Here is a 22045-nt window from a genome sequence, read left to right as displayed (position 1 = left end):
CACGTGACAAATAAAGAATCTTGAATCTCTTGAATCTTAGTAATGGCGTTGTATGTGTATGTTTTTTGTTCGAAATTCTGAATGGCAACTGAATACATTTTCAGCACTAGCGTCACGCATGTAATGCGGCAGCAACATATCATTTATCTGACTGATGTGTGTAATTTATTTGCAAAGTGGTCTGTTTGATAATGTGAGGAGTGTTGCCGCGGGGACTGGATGCGCATATTTTATCCTCGCCTCTTACATTGGTTTTGCTGAATCGATTTGATGAACAGAGAGGGGTCTCTATTGCATGTCATTTGTGAATGTTGGTAATGGATCAATGATGTGAATCATAATAAAAAGAGTTCCTGCACCTATTTCATCCCAAATCGAGCACTGACTATGTATATTTGCTTGTAAGGACAGAAGACTCTGTTGTGTATCTATTCTGGATACTGAGGCCTGTCAGTCTGTCTTGGTCTACTCATCTACTGCAGATACTCCAGACAGCCATCAGAATGAACTACTGTACCCTCGACTTTCAGGCTCCCTCCCTGGCGGCGGGCTAGAGAGAATGAGTGCTGTAAATAAAGTTCTGTTTGTACAGTACAGAACAGAGCAGAGCAGGGAGACGGTAGTGACATGACATAAGCTGTGTGTCTGCTTGTCTCTGTCTCTTTGTCTGTCTCCTGAGAATGTAAACCACCTGTGTGTTTTATGAAGGAATGAAACTGGAGCCACACAGACATGCAACCTGCACTCAGCAGCAGAGGCAGCAGCTCCAAGTTGGATGCATCTTCACAGGGTTCACATGGGGTCCATTTGGTTTCAATTCAGGGGGTGATTTTAATTTTTTATTAAACATTTAAAAACATTTGCTGTTTTGTTGTCCTTTAATGGTCATGAAATAGCCATCAGTTGAGCTTTCATTCATCTGGCACATACATTATCTACAGTCACTTTACTAGTAAGGTATCATATATTCTGGCTATACGACACTGACCAGATCAGTAATGAAAGCATAGTTACAGAGTCTGCAGTAACACAGTAACATTTCTGAACCAGCAATGGCAGAAAGATACAGTTTAAGGTAAATGCTAAATTTACCTGATTTTCTATCATTCAGCATTTCCTGAGCTAGTTAAATATTTACAATGTCAGCGGAGCAAAGATACCAACACACCTCCTGTGGGTGGGATTAGAGCCAGATGAAAAACCCAATGACATCTCCATGTTCTCAAAGTCAGTGGATTTGGTTACTAGGAACTGTGCTGACTATTTCCCACCCTACTTTCATTGAGACACACTCAGTAATGTTTTTCTGTATATCCAATGGGTACATGGCAGATAAGAATAATATTAAGTCTTGTTAATGTGATGAAACATTTATTTGTTTTCTTTTGTTTGCAATAAATATTGTGATTACTGCTTCAATATCAGCGAAACAACTGTCCAATATATCGATATCAACGTTCTAATAGACATTTTATATTTTTAGCTTTTATTTTGAAGTTTTGCCTTAAACCGGAAGTTCTCTTAAATCTGCTCGATTTCTCCTTGGCAAAGTTGAGCAGGTCGATAAACGTCGATGGTCGGTGAATACCGCATGAGTGCAGGTAAGGAAAACATGACCCGTATCTGTAATGCAGGCAGCTGTTTCATTCAAATGTCAATGGCTGCTCTAACTTAAGCCAATATGTGCTCAAGTTTTATCTTGATGAGATGAACCGCGTGGAACCGTCCGTATATAGATTCTCTCTGGTGGAACAGATAACAAAGCAGTGCTTTTCCGCCCTGAATCTGCGTGTGTATTGAGTTTGTTTGCATTACATCAATATTCTATTTGCAGTAAGCCGGATCTGTGTTCTCTGAGCTCCAAATAGCATGTCTTTTTAGCCACATTATGAAGTACTTCCGGGTCACGGAATGTTTTCAAAATGAAAGTCCCAAAGTATTTAAGATTAAAAAAAAAAAAAAAACGTGATAATTCTCTTATAGCGCAAAACATATTATAGTAAATGTGTTGTAGCAAATACTCAGAAGAGTCTATAGAATTAATATATGCTGTGATATCATGGGGCACTCTGCCCCTCTTTTGCTGGTCTTTTACTCCACCCATACCATTAGCTACAATGCAAATCACTGAATATTAAATATATATTACCATATAGAGCAAACACTGTTCTTGGCGCCACAGTAAAGGTATTGGAGGGAATGCTCAATAGGGTCTCTACTAATCAAATAAAATTTGTTTTGGAGGGGCACTGTGTCCTACATCCAGCAACACTATATTTTCCACACCCTTTTAACCCCCAATGCAATACACTGTAATACACTGTACATGGGATACATTATTGTCATATAGAGCAAAAGCTATTCTCGGGACTGGGGTAAATGTATTTCAGCAAATACTCATTTACCGTGGCACCTAGAATAGGTTTTGCTCTTTAAGGCAATATGTATCCTATATCGAATGATTTAACATTGACTTATGATGTTGACGTGAAATGTGGTTAGATCAAGGATATTTTATACATAGCCTATATTTGATTGTATTCACAGAACAATTCATATGTTCATGTCCTGCCTGTTTTTGATACCCTTGTTCCCAGGCTAGCATTGCTAGCAGCAAGAAGATTAGGGCAGAGCCACCTCACAGCCCATATACCATGTCTGAACCCAAGTCTTATGGTTCTTCAGCCCAGAAAAACACATCGCGGGGTCCAAAGATGGTGGCAGTGAAGCTGGAATACTGCAGTCAAACACTGGAACTCAATGTGGTAGTGAAAGAGGAGGAAAGAGGAGAAGGAGAGAAGAAAGGTGTGATGGAGGAAGGAGGAGAAGGAGAGAAGAAAGGTGTGATGGTGAAAGAAGAGGAGGAAGGAGGAGAAGAAGAGAATAAATATGTGATGGTGAAAGTAGTGGAAACAGCAGAGGAAGAAGAGAAGGAAGATGTAATGGTGAAATATGAGGAGGGAGGAGAAGAAGAGAAGAAATATGTGATGGTGAAATATGAGGAGGGAGGAGAGGAAATAGAGGATACAGATGTTATAATGAAAGAAGAGCAAGGAGTAAATGAAGTGGAGGAGAATGATGGTGAGGATGGTAAGTTCATGTAATGTACTTGGTTACGGCCAAATTAATAAGGAGTTAAACAGAAACCAACAGATATGTTTTGTTCTCCCATGATTTCCCCACAGCAATTGTTAATTAATTCAAACGAAAGTTAAAATTTATAATTTATACAACTTCTATGACTGATCATGGAATTACAACTGTTGAGCAATTGGGAAGTAGTCAAAGGTAGGCCTATAATAAATGCACTTTAAGTCAATTGTTAATCATGAAACATTGATTAGGCATCTATTTGCATTGTGTAATATGAACACACTCTGACAACCTTGGATTCCCACAGCGTGTGCAGACCCCAGAGATGTTGTGTTACTTCTGGCGCTGCTAAGCCTATGGAAGCACTACTTGTTCTCACCGTGTTTCTAATCCTGTATATTTCTATTCTTACAGGAGAGAGCTCCAGCCCAGGCTCAGACAGAGAACCCAGCACCACCGCATCAGGAAACCATAAACAACACAGACAGAGGTGCTCAAGACTGAAAAATCACCACTGCTTGGACTGCTTCAGTAGTTTCTGTGAGCCAGAGGATTTGAGAAGTCACACCTGCAGGCCCCGTCCTTGTTTAGATTGCAGTGAGAGTTTAATTTGTCCAACTCACCTCAAATCACAGTCACAGAATCACAGAGGTGAGAAGAGTCACTCTTGCCTTCAGTGTGGGAAGAGTTTTGGTAAGATGAGCCACCTAAAGACGCATCAGAGAATACACACAGGAGAGAGGCCATACCACTGCTCCCAGTGTGGGAAGAGTTTCAACACTGCAGGATACCTAAAGACACACCAGAGAATACACACAGGAGAGAGGCCATACCACTGCTCCCACTGTGGGAAGAGTTTCAAAGAGGCAGGACACCTAAAGACACACCAGAGAATACACACAGGAGAGAGGCCATACCACTGCTCCCAGTGTGGGAAGAGTTTCAACAGCACAGGAGACTTACACAACCACCAGAGAGTACACACAGGAGAGAGACCATACTACTGTTCCCAGTGTGGGAAGAGTTTTAGTCATAAAAGATCCTTTCAGAGACACCAGAGAATACACACAGGAGAGAGGCCATACCACTGCTCCCACTGTGGGAAGAGTTTCAAAGAGGCAGGACACCTAAAGACACACCAGAGAATACACACAGGAGAGAGACCATACAACTGTTCCCAGTGTGGGAAGAGTTTTAGTCATAAAAGATCCTTTCAGAGACACCAGAGAATACACACAGGAGAGAGGCCATACCACTGCTCCCAGTGTGGGAAGAGTTTCAACACTGCAGGATACCTAAAGACACACCAGAGAATACACACAGGAGAGAGGCCATACCACTGCTCCCACTGTGGGAAGAGTTTCAAAGAGGCAGGACACCTAAAGACACACCAGAGAATACACACAGGAGAGAGGCCATACCACTGCTCCCAGTGTGGGAAGAGTTTCAACAGCACAGGAGACTTACACAACCACCAGAGAGTACACACAGGAGAGAGACCATACTACTGTTCCCAGTGTGGGAAGAGTTTCAAAGAGGCAGGACACCTAAAGACACATCAGAGAATACACACAGGAGAGAGGCCATACCACTGCTCCCAGTGTGGGAAGAGTTTCAACACTGCAGGATACCTAAAGACACACCAGAGAATACACACAGGAGAGAGGCCATACCACTGCTCCCACTGTGGGAAGAGTTTCAAAGAGGCAGGACACCTAAACAGACACCAGAGAATACATGACTGAGGGAGGAGTTTCTAGGAGGAGGATGCTGGAGCCCTAAAGAAGGTGGGGGGATGTGCTGGCTGTACCACATACTGTACTGTGTGCAGTGCTTGACTTGCGCCGGCACCTTGAATTTTTGGGTAACTGCGTTCCAGTTCCACCTATCAGATACCGGTTATACAGTGTCTGCTTATGTAATGGAACAGTGAAGCATTTTTTCTTCTTTAGGCTCTATACTCCAAGGGTTTTAAATCAAACAATTACTATGTGGTTAAACTAGATATCAGGTGTGCATGTTGGTTTCATCATTCATAAATTACAACACGTTTCATGCATAGTCCCCCTATTTTATGGTAACCAAAAGTAATGGGACAATTAGCTTGACAGGTGTTGTCATTTTCTGATGATAAGAGTTTTGGCAAAAAGACAAAACAAAACAAACAACGAAGAAGAACTGGCAGAGCATCTCCAGAGAAGATTCTCAGTGTCTGCTTGGGTCAATGGATCGCACACTTCAGGCAGTTATTGCATGCAACGGATTGTCCATCAAATACTAAACATCAGTGCTTAGGACATTTGGTGAATCTGTTGCATTACTTTTCGTTCCCTGAAATAGGGGCACTGTGGATAAAAAGTGGTGTCATTTCTGAATAGTGAAACCAACATGCACACAAATACCATCAAATAAAAGCTGAGAATCTCTATTTTCAGAGTAATTGTTTGGTTTAAAATCCAAATGTTTGGAGTGTAGATCCGAAAGAAGAAAAAATGCTTCACTGTCCCATTAGTAATGGCGTTGTATGTGTATGTTTTTTGTTAGAAATTCAGAATGGGCACTGAATACATTTTTAGCACTAGCGTCACACGTTATGCGGCAGCAATATATAATTTATCTGACTGATGTGTGTAATTTATTTGCAAATTGGTCCGTTTGATAATGTGAGGAGTGTTGCCGCGGAGACTGGATGCGCATATTTTATCCTCGCCTCTTACATTGGTATTGCTAAATCGATTTGATGAACAGAGAGGGGTCTCTATTTCATGTAATTTGTGAATGTCGGTAATGGATCAATGACGTGAATCATAATTAAAAGAGTTCTTGCACCTCTTTCATCCTAAATCGAGCACTGACTATGTATATTTGCTTGTAAGGACAGAAGACCCTGTTGTGTATCTATTCTGGATACTGAGGCCTGTAAGTCTGTCTTGGTCTACTCATCTACCACAGATACTCCAGACAGCCATCAGAATGAACTACTGTACCCTTTACTTTCAGGCTCCCTCCCTGGCGGTGGGCTAGAGAGAATGAGTGCTGTAAATAAAGTTGTGTTTGTACAATACAGTACAGAGCAGAGCAGAGCAGGGAGACGGTAGTGACATGACATAAGCTGTGTGTCTGCCTGTCTCTGTCTCTTTGTCTGTCTCCTGAGAATGTAAACCACCTGTGTGTTTTATGAAGGAATGAAACTGGAGCCACACAGACATGCAACCTGCACTCAGCAGCAGAGGCAGCAGCTCCAAGTTGGATGCAAGTTGGATGATTGATAATTTTTATTAAACATTTAAAAACATTTGCTGTTTTGTTGTCCTTTAAGGGTCATGAAATAGCCATCAGTTGAGCTTTCATTCATCTGGCACATACATTATCTACAGTCACTTTACTAGTAAGGTATCATATATTCTGGCTATACGACACTGACCAGATCAGTAATGAAAGCATAGTTACAGAGTCTGCAGTAACACAGTAACATTTCTGAACCAGGTTCAATGACATTTCTGAACCAGCAATGGCAGGAAGATACAGTTTAAGGTAAATGCTAAATTGGATGCTGAAGTTGAGATGTAAAACGTTAAGGGTGAGGTAACTGTTATCTTTAGAGTAGGGTCGTCCCAAGGACCCCACTTAGCATCTAACAGAAATTTGGTAGTAATCTCACTTTCAGCTCTTCCACCTCAGCTGGCCACCTGGCACCGCCACCTCGACGTGGATGCAGCGGGGGGTAGTGGGGATGAAGAGGTCTTTTGCAGGGATTTGGGGGCTGACCATTGCTTGAAAGTAGGGAGGGACTGTTCCCTTTGCCGCCCGGGAGGAGAGCACCAGAGTCTTGAATCTGATGTGAGCTGCTACCGGAAGCCAGTGGAGGGTGCGAAGGAGGAGGATGACATGGGTGAATTTGGGGAGATTGAACACCAGACGGACGGCAGCATTCTGGATGAGCTGCAGAGGCTTGATGGCGGAGGCGGGAGCCCAACCAAGAGTGCGTTGGAGTAGTCAAGGCGAGAGATCACAAGTGTTTGGACCAAGAGTTGTGCTGCTTCTCTTGTGAGGAATGGACGTATCCTTCTGATGTTGTAGAGGTAGAATCTACAGGAGTGTGCTGTTGTTTTTTGTCGCACAGGATTCTGTATAAAAGAGTGTGCTGTTGTTGTTTGTCGCAAGTGGTTGTCAAGGATCACCCCAAGGTTCTTGGCTGTCTGGGAGGAGGTCACAGTAGAGTTCTCTACTGTGATGGAGAAGTCTTGGAGGTCCCGGGAGAAAGAGCAGTCCCAGGAGGAAGAGCAGATCAGTCTTGTTAAGGTTGAGCTTGAGGTGGTGGGCTGACATCCAAGCGGAAATGTCTGCAAGACACGCAGAGACATGTGTTGCCACCTGTGAGTCAGAAGGGGGGAAAGAGAAAGAGTTGAGTGCCATCTGCGTAGCAGTGGTAGGAGAAATTACCGAGCCAAGAGATTTGGTAGAGAGGAAGAACAGTAAGGGCCCTAAGACAGAGCCCTGGGGGACCCCAGTGGTGAGGGCTTGTGGAGAGGACAGCGATCGGCCAGGTAGGATGCAAACCAGGAGAGTGCAGAGCCAGAGATGCCCAGTTCTGAGAGGGTGGAGAGAAGGGTGCCCGAGCCTTCAGCTGCTCAGCACCCAAGCTCTGGAATTCTCTCCCCCCACACATAAGACAGTCAGACTCCATCACAACATTCAAGTCCCAACTCAAAACCCACCTTTTCAAACTGGCATACTATCTATAAATTGGACACTCTGCACTTCACTTGTTTTTGTCTTGATGTGTTGTTTGTTTTGTTTTTAAATGATTGATGTCATGCTTTTGCTTTTGCTTCTTTTCTGTAAGGTGACCTTGGGTGACCTGAAAGGCGCCTCCAAATAAAATGCATTATTATTATTATTAAGGATCGGGTGGTTTACTGTGTCGATGCAGCAGACAGGTCCAGAAGAATGAGAACAGAGGAGAGGGAGTAAGCTCGAACGGAGGGTTTTCACCTCAATGGGGCAAGTGCTCGGGCCATGGGGGCCTCTATAGCTAAGTTGCTGGTTACCATATGTGCAATTATTGCTTTCTTGGTGACCTGTTGTATATTGATATCGGTGATTTGCAAGGCATGTACAAGGAGGGCGGCCACCCACATAACTAACATTGTACTCGAACAAATGGAGACAGGAGATGACCTTTCTTACCTGAATCCCTTCCCCGAGTACAACTTGTCTGATGTGGACGAGGGGGAATATGATAACCTCCGTCCCGTGGAATAGGAAAGGAATTAAATGTTAAAAGGAGGGATTGTTATGGAAAATACATTGATAGAACTGTTTGAAGAACATACACTTTCATATGACTGATACAACGTGTAAATACTGTGATTACATTTTCTCCTTTATTACCACACCTCTAAAGTTCTATAGCCATTGTTCTGAGAAACACCGGATGGGATAGCTGTGGAGGGAGTGGTGGAAGAGAAAGAGAACAAAAGGACAGACACATCTTGCCGACAAGAAGGTGGATAGGTGTAAATGTTGAATGCTGATTGATCAATAAGAACGTTTCCCCATTGTTCTTTCTCTCCCGCTACCTCTATGTAAGCACAAGCCCGCCAAGTGATAGACTTTGTGGTACTCACCATTTGTTGTTTCATTTCTATAAAAGACAACCTTGAGAATAAAGCCTCTTCAGACTTGCGCTAAACAGTCCCTCGGATTTACACTGGGCTGCTGTTCTCTTGTCTCTCTTTTGCAAGCAATAATAAATACCAGACTCAGATATTGTGGCTACTCAGAACTTTATTTTTTGAATCTCATCTCTGAAGAGCTAAAGTACAGAATGGTAAATCCTAGACTTCAACCACAGCGCCTCCCAGCTAGGGGGAGCGACGAGATCTACAGCAGACTCGCATCGCTCAATATCAGGTGTAGGGTTTATTGACAACTGGTCCAGGTTCTGGGGTAAGCCTGGCTTGCTAAAGAGTGACAGACTCTACCGGAGCTGGAGTAGAGCTCATTTCCTGTCTAGGAACATAGATGATATTGCTATGGTATGCTATTGCGCACACCAGGCAGCAGACTTTTAGCCCCAAGTCTGGTAGTTCAGTGGAGTCTGCCAACAGTATTAGTACACATAGTTTGGGTATTTTAGTTAATCATATTGAGACTGTTTTTGTTCCCTGTCATGCATCTGGTATAACCAAGCTAAATAGAGTGTCAGGTCCTTGATCGAGTAACCTGGTGGGTATAGAAATCTGCCCTTCTGCTGATAGTAAATTGCACTCTGCGTCTCTTTCCAACACCCATCTTAAAATGGGCATACTAAACATTAGGTTGCTTACTTCTAAGGCTATTTTAGTTAATAAACTTATTACAGACAATAAATTAGATGTGATAGGACTAATTGAAACTTGACTTAAAACAGATAAGTACAGTACCAGTCAAGTTTGGACACAAACTTGCCAAGAGTGTGCAAAGCTGTCATCAAAGCAAAAGGTGGCTACTTTGAAGAATCTAAAATATAAAACATATTCTGGTCTGTTTAACACTTTTTTGTTTACTCCATAATTCCATATGTGTTCCTTCATAGTTTTTATGTTAATCTACAATATCTTCAATATTAATCTACACTGTAGAAAATAATAAAAATAAAGAAAAATCACCTGTCCTTGTACTTCTTGATTTAAGCACAGCTTTTGAAACTGTTGATCATATTGTCCTTTTAGAACGATTAGAGAATCTTGTTGGTTTGCGTTGTTTAGTGTTGGAGTGGTTTAGGTCCTACGTAACTGATTTGAACAGTTTGTTCTACTAGATGAGAAAACCTCAGCTCCCTCTAAAGTCCAGTTTGGTGTCCCACAAGGCTCAGTACTAGGCCCTTTTCTGTTCTCTCTGTATATGTTACCCCTAGGCAATATTATTCGTAAGCATGGTGTACATTTTCACTGTTATGCAGATGACACTCAACTCTATATTTCGATGAAACGAGAAGTACCACGGTTGGATGCTTTAGAAGCTTGTGTTTTGGACATAAAAATGTGGGATGTTCTCAAAGTCAGTGGATTTGGTTACTAGGAAATGTGCTGAGTATTTCCCATCCCACTTTCATTGAGACACACTCAGTAGTGTTTTTCTGTATATCCCAAAATGTGTACATGGCAGATAAGAATAATAGCAAGTCTTGTTAATTTGATGCAACTGAAGTGAGCGTTAAACTCAAGTCTTAGGTTGCGAGAGGGAACGTAGAATAGTTAGTGTACAAGTTTGATTTAAATCATATAGAACAAAGGATGATTCAGAGGCTACCTACTTGCTAGTCTCGCCAAATATAATCAACACACACGAGTTATAGACGGATTACTCCTCCAAGCGTTGTGGCCACCAACGAGAGCACCTAACTAGACTCTTAATGTCATCTTAGTCGGGAATCAATTATACAAATAACTAGTTAATAAGAGATCTCTACTCACATGCTATAGATCGACAGTAAATCTCCTACTTATGAGATAAGATTCTAATTGCCGAAATCACAATGCCTCACACGCCAAATGGACACCTTAAACATATTGTGCGTCAAGCATTGAGTCGCGCAAACACAAACTAATTGATCATAAAGATATATCCATAAATGTAAATGTAAATGTAATGTCTAGGCATAACCGCGGCAAAATCTCAAAATCATCCTCGATTTGTGCACGATTGCGGTATTTCGTTTTAAGTGCAGTAACTTTTGAGAATCCTGCCTCACACAAATATGTCGACGCGAAAGGGAGGAGAATCTTCAAGGCGACGTCACAGAGTTCAGGGTATTCCTGCATCAATGCTGCCCAGAATGACGAAAGAGGGCAGGAGGTAAAGAGTTCCTTTAGCCCACTATCACTCTTCAGCTCAATAAGCTGTTCCTGCATATCAATTGACAGCTCGTTTGCTGTGCACACAAATGGATCTCGAACCCACGCAAAAGCGCGATAATCCTCTTTAAATTACGTCGCAAATTGAGTGTCATCTGCATAACAGTGAAAATGTACACCATGCTTACGAATAATATTGCCTAGGGGTAACATGTACAGAGAGAACAGAAAAGGCCCTAGTACTGAGCCGGCAAAATCATTCAAAGCGAAGTGCTAGCAGATTATATTAGCGTTATTCAACCGTTGCATTCTCGGACAAATGAGAGAAGCGTAATCATCAATTGAGAAGATTTATTTAGATAAGAGATATATAAACTATTCAGCTTAGTTCAAGTCATACAATCAAAAGTGTGAACATGACATATAAAACATACCGAAGTAGTTGAAGGTTCTAGGAATGTAATCGATTGAAAATAATTTTGTCTAGTAAGACTATACGTGCTAACTCACGTAAGAGATCGGATAAGCAGTCTCCTCGAAGAAAGATTCTGAAAACAATTTATACCATCCCAAGACCAAAAGGGATTTCTACCAAGAACATCAAAGGACCTTTTATCAAATGGGGGACACCTTCTGGCAAATTACATCAACAACAGTACTCGATTCATAAACAAAATACTGGAAAGAAACATCACACAATAATGGAAATGACATCAAAATAGTACTCATAAAACACACGTTAAAATAAGAGAAAATATGACTATACACCCATCTAGGAAACATTCAAATGTCATAATAGAGAAAAAGGGGTGTATCGATTTAATCGCAGACAGGATATAACACAATGAACCCAAACCATTTGTAAAGTGATGAGTTGATCCGTTGATCAAGGTATTCCCCTTGGCTCACAAACACAGAGAGTAATTCACATGTAAGCACATGTAAATAGAATAGAGTGGTCATGATTTTAGGGTTAGGATAACGACTGTCATCATATTGTCAGCCCAGTTTACAAACCCATCTCCACAATTTTAATGTTTCGATTTTCTTTCGTTTGCAATTAATATATTGTGATTACTGTACATCAATATTAGTGAAACAACTGTCCAATATATCTTTAAAAGACATTTTATATTTCGAGCTTTTATATTGACGTTTTCGCAAAACCGGAAGTTCCCTTAAATCTGCTCCATTTCTCCCTCGCCGTGACAAAGTTGAGCAGGTCGATTTATAAACGTCGATGGTCGGTGAATACCGCATGAGTGCAGGTAAGGAAAACATGACCCGTATCTGTAATGCAGGCAGCTGTTTCTTTCAAATGTCAATGCCTGCTCTAACTTAAGCCAATATGTGCTCAAGTTTTATCTGGATGAGATGAACCGCGTGGAACCGTCCCTATAGAGGTTCTCTGGTGGAACAGATAACAAAGCAGTGCTTTTCCGCCCTGAATCTGCGTTTGTTGAAATTAAAATCAATCCTCTATTTGCAGTAAACCAGATCTGTGTTCTCTGAGCTCCGAATACAATCTGCGTCTTTTCAGCCACATAAAAAAGTACTTCCGGGGCACGGGATTTTTTATAATAATAGCTGTCTAAACATTACAGTTTTTCTCCATTGTATACACACAAAAAATGGAACCATGCACACAAGTCTGAAAACTTGAAGCTTATGTATCAACAACAAGACTCCAGACTGCTAAACTCTAAGCACAATTCCATTGTTTTCACTCAAATAGAAATTCTAAATCACATTGTTGCAAAACTCTAAGCACAAATCGCATCATGTAGCACACTTTGTTCACCTGGAAAACACTGGCCTTCAAAATGCCACACCCTAATCACCAACTGGTCTCACTCACTTCTCACCTGTTCAAACTCAATTGGCAAAACACTTCAATCATGTGTCAGAGCATAAAAAAGGCCTCAGGTGACCTCTACTGTGTTGGGGAAAAAATGGAGCAGCATGGAGAACGAAGAGGAAGAGTGAAAGCAGGAAGAGGAGGAAGGCGAGCCAATATGTCTAATGAAATCTGTGAAACTTTGGTTGACATGTACTCAATCATGGATATCTACAATGCTTAGAGAAATGTATAGTGTAATGTTGTTTTGTTTTACATTTCTGAAATATGTATGGCCTACACTGTATATACCTTTCACAGAATAGAAAGACCATCAGCAAGAGGTGGCTGAGGCCAGAAATTTACGGATGAGCAAGAGGCCACCATAATCAACATGGTGTTGGCTAATAATGCCAATACACTGAGGAAAATTGTCATACAAGACAATGTCCTCTTCCCAAACATTGACCAGGTCAGCCTGTCCACAATAGATTGTGTCCTAAAGAATCGGCTTCGAATGAAACAGTTGGATCGCGTACCGTTTGAGTGCAACGCTGACAGAGTGAAGGAGCTACGTTACCAATATGTGCAAGTGAGTACAGCAGGTTATTGTAACTGACCAAATCCTTTCAGTACTCTGTATAGAAATGTCACAATGCACCCCAGTGGTCCTGTATGTAGGCCTATAGCTGGTCCTGTATGTAAGCTTATAACTGGTCACTATGAAATTTAGTGTTCCTGTTTGTAGACCTATTGTCTGATATGGTCATTTTCTCTTTTTCAGAGTGCTTGAACTTGATGCCAGTGCTGCTCCATATGAATACATATTCATTGTCAATGTTGATGTCCCTGGCCTGCATGGGGGAAATAGCACAGCCATTGGTCACCGTGGGGGTCATCCATCACCATGTCCAACTTGGTCCCTACAACACTGCCCGTCTGCTAACCTTCCTTGATGCACTCAACAATATCCTCATCCGCCCCCCCCCCCCCCCCACAGGAAGAGGGACCAGAGCAGCCCAACTACGTTGTCATTGGATAATGTAAGTTTCCAGCGGCCTGCTCTGGTCCACAAATGGTTCGCTAACAACCCACATTTCAGTTCTCTCCCTCTCACCATATTCCCCATTTCTAAATCCGATCGAAGAATTCTTTTCAGCACAGCGGTGGAAGGTATATCAGGATCGGAGGTGGGGATTTACATGTAGATCTGTTTCACCGCATTTTATAGTTTTATTTTTTGTGGGCCTCCGAAAAACTATTTTTTTTTGCAGTCAGTTCAGTCATCGGAACATTTTGCTGTATTACAGTAACAAATAAATATTTGCTTTGTTACCTTTTTGTATTTGTGCTCTGATTTCATCATTACATCTCCAGCAAGACAGTCTAAACATTTTCTTACTGTAGTGTTTCTCATTTTACTTATCAGTGCAATTACTGTGAGTTTTGCCAAAACAGGTAACATTTGTGTGTTCTCAGAACTCTAACAATGTTGCAGTATCAACTATAAGTTTACAGTTTGACTCTGGGAAGCTGGGTTGTGAGTTTAGCCCAATTGGAGCTCATTGGATAGACAAATGTGCGTTGTATCCTATTCTGATACAATGATTGTGTGAATGCACAGAATTTATATGATATATTCACAGTATTGTATTACAATATGGCAACAGTCTTTATACTGTATGCACCATAAAGTTGCAACCTATTTTGGGACAACAACAAAAAAACTGAACTTTAAAAAAAAAAAAAAAAAAAAAGGAGAAAAAATAAACAATTTCTACACAATTGTTTTGCATTTGAATATGTAACATGACCTCATGAAGCCAAAACATATATAAACAGTATTTTCTTGGTGGAGTTTTAAGTTTCACACCAATGTTAAATTGATGCTCTGTAAGAGATATTCATATGATGGCTGTGTGTATCGTTTTGGTGGAAAGAATCAGTTTTGAGAAGAGAGAACGGAGTTTTGACAAAATGGTGAACTTTTTTCAGTTTTGTGTTTTAGAGTTTTGAGAATTTGAGCTATAGTTTCAGGAAACGTGTTTAAACGAGAAAATGTGAGTTTTAAAACATGTTTCAAGGCCAATTAAATGCAGCCAATGCTAATCATTGTATATGAAACATATATTGGATTATAGCGCAAAAACTATTCTCAACGCTGCGGTAAATGTATTGGAGGGAATGCTCAATAGGGTCTCTACTAATCAAATAAAATTAGTTTTGGATGGGAACTGTGTTGTACATCCAGCAACACTATATTTTGTACTGTACATGGGATACATATTACCTTCTAGAGCAAAAACTATTGTAGGTGCCGCAGTAAAAGCATTGTAGCAAATATTCGGAATAATCTGTAGAATCAAAATATGCTGCCATTTCATCATAATAATTTTACATACATTGCATCATTTTACATACATTTTCTCTACAGTCCAATATTTATCCCATGTACAGTGCACTATAAGGAGGGGGTGGATGGATGGATGACAGACTGTGATTCCATCACTTTCCATTTATATTTTAACTCGCACTCTTATTTTGAAGCTGCGAAAACGGAGAAAAGCGAAACCAGAAGTCTTAATGGAGCAAGTTGGAGCTCAGAGAACAGTGGTTCGTGGTTCGTCGCGTGGTGGTCCGTTGTATGGAGCGTCTAGCTATATTAAAATAAAAATGACCCCGCCAATTATGTCTCTGACTCCATGCAGTCCATGTTACTTGAATAAAGAATGCTGTCCGACAGCTAAATATAGCTTTGATTTATTTATGTAGTTGACTTCTATTATGTCGCAGTTTCTGGTCCCAGATCAGATGATTAAACATTGACTTATGATGTTGAAGTGAAGTGTGGTTAGATAAAAAATAAGTGATACTGTATGTAGCCTATATTTTATTGTATTCACATAACAATTAATGTTCATGTCCGACCTGTTTTTGATATCCTTGTTCCCAGGCTAGCATTGCTACCAGTGAGAAGATTAGGGTAGAGTTAAGAGAGTTTTTTGGTATGGTTTGTGAAATGTACCCTTTACTGTTTGTGCTTCATTTGTTTACAATACACAGATCCAACTCACAGCCCAGCTACTATTTCAGAACCCAAGTCCACAGAGTCCTCTGGTTCTGGCTGTGATTCTTCAGCCCAGAATAGCAAACTGTTGGGTCTAAAGATGGTGGCAGTGAAGCTGGAATACTGCAGTCAAACACTGGACCTCAATGTGGTAGTAAAAGAGGAGGAAGGAGGAGAAGAAGAGAAGAAAGGTGTGATGGTGAAAGAAGAAGAGGAGGAGGAAGGAGGAGAAGGAGATGAGAAAGATGTGATGGTGAAAGAAGAGGAAGGAGGAGAAGGAGATGAGAAAGATGTGATGGTGAAAGAAGAGGAAGGAGGAGAAGAAGAGAAGAAAGATGTCATGGTGAAAGAAGAAGAAGAGGAGGAGGAAGGAGGAAAAGAAGATAATAAAGATGTGATGGTGAAAGAAGAGGAAACAGCAGAGGAAGAAGAGAAGCAAGATGTGATGGTGAAAGAAGAGGAAGGAGGAGAAGAAGAGAAGAAAGATGTCATGGTGAAATATGAGGAGGGAGGAGAGGAAATGGAGGATACAGATGTGATAATGAAAGAAGAGCAAGGAGTAAATGAAGTGGAGGAGAATGATGGTGAGGATGGTAAGTTCATGTACTGTGTTTGGCTTAGGCCGAAGTAGCCAGTAGTTAAATGGGAACCAATAGATATGTTTTGGTTTTCCCATAATTTCCAAACAGCAGTTGTTAATTCAGTCAAACCAAAGTTACAATTTATAAGTTCTATGACTGATCATGGAACTGTTGAACAATTGGGTAGTAGACATATAATGAATACACTTTAAGTCAATCGTTAATCATGAAACATTGACTAGGTATCCATTTGCATTTTGTAATGTCAACACACTGACAACCTTGGGTTCCCACAGTGTGTGTAGACCCCAGAGATGTTGTGTTACTTCTGGCACTGCTAAGCCTATGGAAGCACTACTTATGCTCATCTTGTTTCTAATCCTGTATATTCCTATTCTTACAGGAGAGAGCTCCAGCCCAGGCTCAGACAGAGAACCTAGCTCCACCGCATCAGGAAACCATAAACAACACAGGCAGAGGAGCTCAAGACGGAAGAATCACCACTGCATGGACTGCTTCAGTAGTTTCTATGAGCCAAAGGAATTGAGAAATCACATCTGCAGGCCCCATCCCTGTTCAGATTGCAGTGAGAGTTTAATTTGTCCAACTCACCTCAAATCACACCCACAGAATCACAAGGGTGAGAAGAGTCACCCTTGCCTTCAGTGTGGGAAGAGTTTTGGTAAGATGTGCCACCTAAAGACACATCAGAGAATACACACAGGAGAGAGGCCATACCACTGCTCCCAGTGTGGGAAGAGATTTAATTACGCAGGACACCTAAAGGAACACCAGAGAATACACACAGGAGAGAGGCCATATCACTGCTCCCAGTGTGGGAAGAGTTTCAGCCACGCAGGATCCCTAAAGAATCATCAGAGAACACACACAGGAGAGAGGCCATACCACTGCTCTCAGTGTGGGCAGAGTTTCATTGAGGCAGGAGCCCTAAAGAAGCATCAGAGAATACACACAGGTGAGAGGCCATATCACTGCTCCCAGTGTGGGAAGAGTTTCAACACCACAGGATGCCTAAAGACACACCAGAGAATACACACAGGAGAGAGGCCATATCACTGTTCCCAGTGTGGGAAGAGTTTCAACAACCCAGGATACCTAAAGACACACCAGAGAATACACACAGGAGAGAGGCCATACCACTGCTCCCAGTGTGAGATGAGTTTCAACACCGCAGGATACCTAAAGACACACCAGAGAATACACACAGGAGAGAGGCCATACCACTGCTCCCAATGTGGGAAGAGTTTCAACAACCCAGGATACCTAAAGACACACCAGAGAATACACACAGGAGAGAAGCCACACCACTGCTCACATTGTGGGAAGAGTTTCATTAGCACAGCAGACTTAGAGAACCACCAGAGAATACACACAGGAGAGAGGCCATTCCACTGCTCCCTGTGTGGGAAGAGTTTTATTTATAAAAGATCCTTTCAGAGACACAAGAGAATACACACAGAAGAGAGGCAATTCCATTGCTCCCATTGTGGGAAGAGTTTCAAGACCGCAGGAAACTTAAAGAAACACCAGAGAATACATGACTGAGGGAGGAGTTTCAAGGAGGAGGAGGCAGGAGCCCTAAAGAAGGTGTGTGTGTGTGTGTGGGTGTGGGGGGGGGGGGGGGGTCCTCAGGTGTATGCTGGCTGCACCACATACTGTACTGTGTGCAGTGCTTGACTTGGTCTGGCTAAACACTACTAAATATCAGTGCTTTAATTTAGACATTTGATAAATCTGTCCCATTACTTTTGGGTACCCTGAAATAGGGGGACTGTGCATTGTGCAGTGTAATTTCTGAATCATGAAATCAATATGTATTTTAACCCCAGAGTAAGTACTCCAAAGTGGTCCGTTTGGTAATGTGAGGAGTGTTGCCGCGGGGATTGGATGCACAAATTCTATCCTCGCCTCACACATTGGTTTTGCTAAATCGATTTGATCAAAAGAGAGGTAGATATGGCATCATTGTATATAGCTTTGTTTTCCATGCCCATCAGCGCAACAGATGTTCTGTAGGCTAAATATACCTCATCTGCAAATGCCTTTTTGTGACAACGTGACCATTTAATCTGTGCATTTCTCACATCATTTGGAATAGAGTTTCAACAGCAATTTAGAGATAGTCGCCTGTCTACCCAATACTGTACAGGAAGAATAATAAGACATACTTGATATGCTATTTTCTGTCCAAGAGGCCACAGAGATGCAGGGAATAAGCTGCTGCTGTGTCCAATATTCCAGGCCCCCAGTGCTTGCAGAAGGGAAACACACGTTGGCTCTAATATGCCTAGATTTTAAAGGTGGAGTGATAAATTTAAACCTAAAAAGCCACAGAAATGCAGGATATTCAATCATATTACATTAAAATGTTCTGAACCCCTAAAAATGCCTATTATGTTCATCTGAGCTTAATGAAATGATTAGTATTTTTTTTAAATATTTGGTAGGCGACTCTTTGTCTTCTGTAAGGCTGTCTCTTTGTCTTCTGTAAATTTCGGTTAAAATAGTGGCATGGATCGTGATATGGTATATGAATAAAAAATAATAAAGAGTTTCTGCACCTCTTTCATCCCAAGTCGAGCACTGACGGTATGTATATTTGCTTGTGAGGACAGAAGACTGTTGTGTATCTATTCTGGGTACTGAGGCCTGTCAGTCTGTCTTGGTCTACTCATCTACTGCAGATACTCCAGACAGCCATCAGAATGAACTACTGTACCCTCGACTTTCAGGCTCCCTCCCTGGCGGCGGGCTAGAGAGAATGAGTGCTGTAAATAAAGTTGTGTTTGTACAGTACAGAACAGAGCAGAGCAGGGAGACGGTAGTGACATGACATAAGTTGTGTGTCTGCCTGTCTCTGTCTCTTTGCCTCTTTGTCTGTCTCCTGAGAATGTAAACCACCTGTGTGTTTTATGAAGGTATGAAACTGGAGCCACACAGACATGCAACCTGCACTCAGCAGCAGAGGCAGCAGCTCCAAGTTGGATGCACCTTCACAGGGTTCACATGGGGTCCATTTGGTTTCAATTCAGGGGTGATTTTGAAATTGTATTAAACATTTGGAAAACATCTGTTGTTTCGTTGTCCTTTAAGGGTCTTAGCATAGCCCTCAGTTGAGCATTCATTCATCTGGCACATGCGTTATCTACAGTGACTCATTTACTAGTAAGGTACCATATATTGTGGCTGTACAACTCTGATAAGATAAGTAATGAAAGCATAGGTACAGAGTCTGCAGTAACACAATTACATTTCTGAGCCAGGTTGTCAAGCAATACCAGTAAGATACAGTTTATGGTAAGAAAGAAGAAGAAAGAAAGACTGTTTATTTGCCATGCAATCAATTCTCATCAATTGTTGGAATGAACCCCCCCCCATACACCTGTGAGTCTAATGGCAGTGGAAGTTTGTTTTTACCCCAAACAAACTACTTTGAGCATACACCCATCAAATGCAGCCCTTGCATTATTAACTAGAGAGAATCTACACACTGCAACCCTATAGGCTCAAACACATCTGTTATAGCTTGATGTGATGTCACAATGATGTGATGTTCCATACGATGACATCATACAGGGGTTGCATAGGGATAGAGTATTGGGTATGGGAACTTTCTGAGAGTCCGGTAGTTGGAGAAAGACTGAGCTTTGGTAAGTCCTCTGTACAATATTTGACAAACGTTTCAGTCAAAAGGCCTTAATTGTTATAAAAATGATATAACTTAGCAGTATTGTGTAGAGAAAATATGGTGTGAAAATTTGGTGTGAATTTCCAGTAGTAATTAATGGTGAGCAACATGTATTTATTTATTACTCCAACTTTGAGAAATTGCTGATTCATTTGTATCTGTGTTTTTAGGTTAGGGTAATATGCATGAATTTGAAAACAAAACAAAACAAAACAAAACAAAACAAAAAGACATAGTAGTGTTGTGGTGGAATTTCAAGTAAAAAAATACTTTGAAATAAAATGCCAGAGACTATAGCTCATGATTTATCCAGAGACTTTTATTCACAAGTAATAAAACTCGTTCACATTTGCAAAGGCGACCACGTTGTTCTTTCAGTCAACGGCTTTATAGTTTCAAAAAGGTTACCTCCCTCATATGCAAATCACTTATATCCACCAATATCATTCGTCTCCTACATCTCTTCACGGCCTGGTTTCCCCTCCTATTTGTGAAGACAGTTACTACATATTGGTGATGAGCTCATTAGATTTATCACTGTTATTCTAGGGCCTGACACGGTTGGCCTTATCTTCACCTACCAGTGCATTGTTTACTAGGGTTTCCCTCTCTCCCTTATCCTGTTTTTCTCACGGAAAAAGTGTATCTTGTTTCCATCTTCTGCTCTCAGCTTGTTTGTCCTGTCCATTTGGATTGTTCACAACTGGTTAGATTTCTACCTACTTCCCTTTTCTGTTGACCATATCCTGCTTTCCCATGCCTTGGTCATCTGTTTTCTCCAACCTTTGCTCCCTCCTGTAACCTGTAAAAACATCTCCACTACTCTCCCCTCACAAATCAATCACTGGCCATCCTGGTCTTAATTCTCTCTCTACCTTTCCTTTGTGGAATTAGGAATCTTTATTTTCAATAAAAAATTTACCATAGTGTTATCCAACCTTCTTTATCCTACCAATTCAGTCAAAAGCAAACAAAGGTTCAACACGTCTTATTTTGAGATAGCACTAAATCAGGACGAGTGGTATATTTTACGAGTGGTGTATTTCCTTGGTGTATATACCACTTGCACAAACTATGAGAACTGGAGTGATCAACCTGTGAGAGGAGTCTAATGGCAGTGGTAAAAGGTTTCTACAGTACCCCAAACAACTCTTTGATTAAATTCGGAAATGTAAAAAAGAGCTTGTGTGTAAATACGGCAATGTGAGCTCTATAAATCTCTTACCTTGGATTAATACAGTTACAGTAACTAGAGAGAAAATGCCCAAACTGCATCTTCACAGGCACAAGTACAGTTTGATGTGATGTCACAAACGATGACATCATACAGGGGTTGCCATAGGGATAGATTCTTGATTAATGTGAACATTCTGGGAGTCAGGTAGTTGGAGAAAGACTGATTAACTGGTAAGTCCTCTGTACCAAATTGTCTAAATATTTCAGTGAAAAGGCAATGATTGTTATCAAAATTATATAATGTCCTGCTAATTTGTACAGTATTGTGCACAGAAAATATGAAAGTTTTGTCTTGGTGTGAATTAACATTTTAAGAACTAATTCATTGGTAAGCAGCATGGATTTCTCTTTGGTGCAATCTGGAATAATTGCTCCTGAAAAAACATTGCATTATGTTTTTTTGCTAAGGGCATTATGCATGTATTCCAAAAATATCTCTAAAAAGACTTACTAGTGTTCCATTAACATTTTGGTAGAATAAAGAGAAGGCTGGATAAGTGTTTGCTAACAGATAGTTGTAGATAGGATGTTTGCTTGTTTTGGGCTGTCTTATGGTAAGATCTATCAATATTTGTTTGCCACTAAAATGTCAGCATTATTGAGGGCATTGTATGTAGGTGGTTTTATTGAAGGTCTATGCAGGCCCAGCCTAGTGCATGGTTGTATAAATGGCTGTAGTAA

The 22045-nt window shown here is 41.1% G+C and overlaps 2 protein-coding genes across 5 annotated transcripts; both read left to right on the top strand.

Moving 5' to 3' along the window:
• Positions 1-2680: 2680 nt before the first annotated feature.
• Positions 2681-6326, top strand: LOC310804140 (uncharacterized protein). The gene is made up of 2 exons (XM_083669256.1): positions 2681-3090; positions 3508-6326. Exons 1-2 carry the CDS (start codon positions 2715-2717, stop codon positions 4836-4838), a joined length of 1707 nt encoding a protein of 568 aa, XP_083525382.1. The 5' UTR covers positions 2681-2714; the 3' UTR covers positions 4839-6326.
• A 5024-nt stretch (positions 6327-11350) lies between these two features.
• On the top strand, positions 11351-19478 carry LOC310804139 (uncharacterized protein). 4 transcript variants are annotated; one of them, XM_083669255.1, is made up of 5 exons: positions 11351-12202; positions 15835-15941; positions 16056-16431; positions 16823-18027; positions 19359-19478. In XM_083669255.1, the coding sequence occupies exons 1-4, from the start codon at positions 12175-12177 to the stop codon at positions 17983-17985; spliced, it is 1674 nt and encodes a 557-aa protein (XP_083525381.1). In that variant the 5' UTR covers positions 11351-12174; the 3' UTR covers positions 17986-18027; positions 19359-19478. The 4 variants fall into 4 exon arrangements, with proteins under 4 accessions (XP_083525381.1, XP_083525380.1, XP_083525379.1 ...); XM_083669254.1 differs by having other exon boundaries at positions 16002-16431; XM_083669253.1 differs by having other exon boundaries at positions 15835-16422.
• The last annotated feature ends 2567 nt before the right edge of the window (positions 19479-22045 follow it).

Source organism: Argentina silus (genome assembly GCF_951799395.1).
Source record: "Argentina silus genome assembly, chromosome: 4".
Taxonomy (NCBI): Eukaryota; Metazoa; Chordata; class Actinopteri; order Argentiniformes; family Argentinidae; genus Argentina; species Argentina silus.
Note: the sequence above shows the minus strand (reverse complement) of the source record. Positions and strands in the feature narration are given on the sequence as shown.

Bases quoted from the DNA above. Each gene is read 5' to 3' on its own strand.
- LOC310804139 (XM_083669252.1), top strand. From the start codon at position 12,175: ATGGTCGGTGAATACCGCATGAGTGCAG. The intron at 12,203-15,834 runs GTAAGGAAAACA...TACAATACACAG, and splicing joins TGAATACCGCATGAGTGCAG to ATCCAACTCACAGCCCAGCT. The intron at 16,432-16,822 runs GTAAGTTCATGT...CTATTCTTACAG, and splicing joins GGAGAATGATGGTGAGGATG to GAGAGAGCTCCAGCCCAGGC.
- LOC310804140 (XM_083669256.1), top strand. From the start codon at position 2,715: ATGGTGGCAGTGAAGCTGGAATACTGCAGTCAAACACTGGAACTCAAT. The intron at 3,091-3,507 runs GTAAGTTCATGT...CTATTCTTACAG, and splicing joins GGAGAATGATGGTGAGGATG to GAGAGAGCTCCAGCCCAGGC.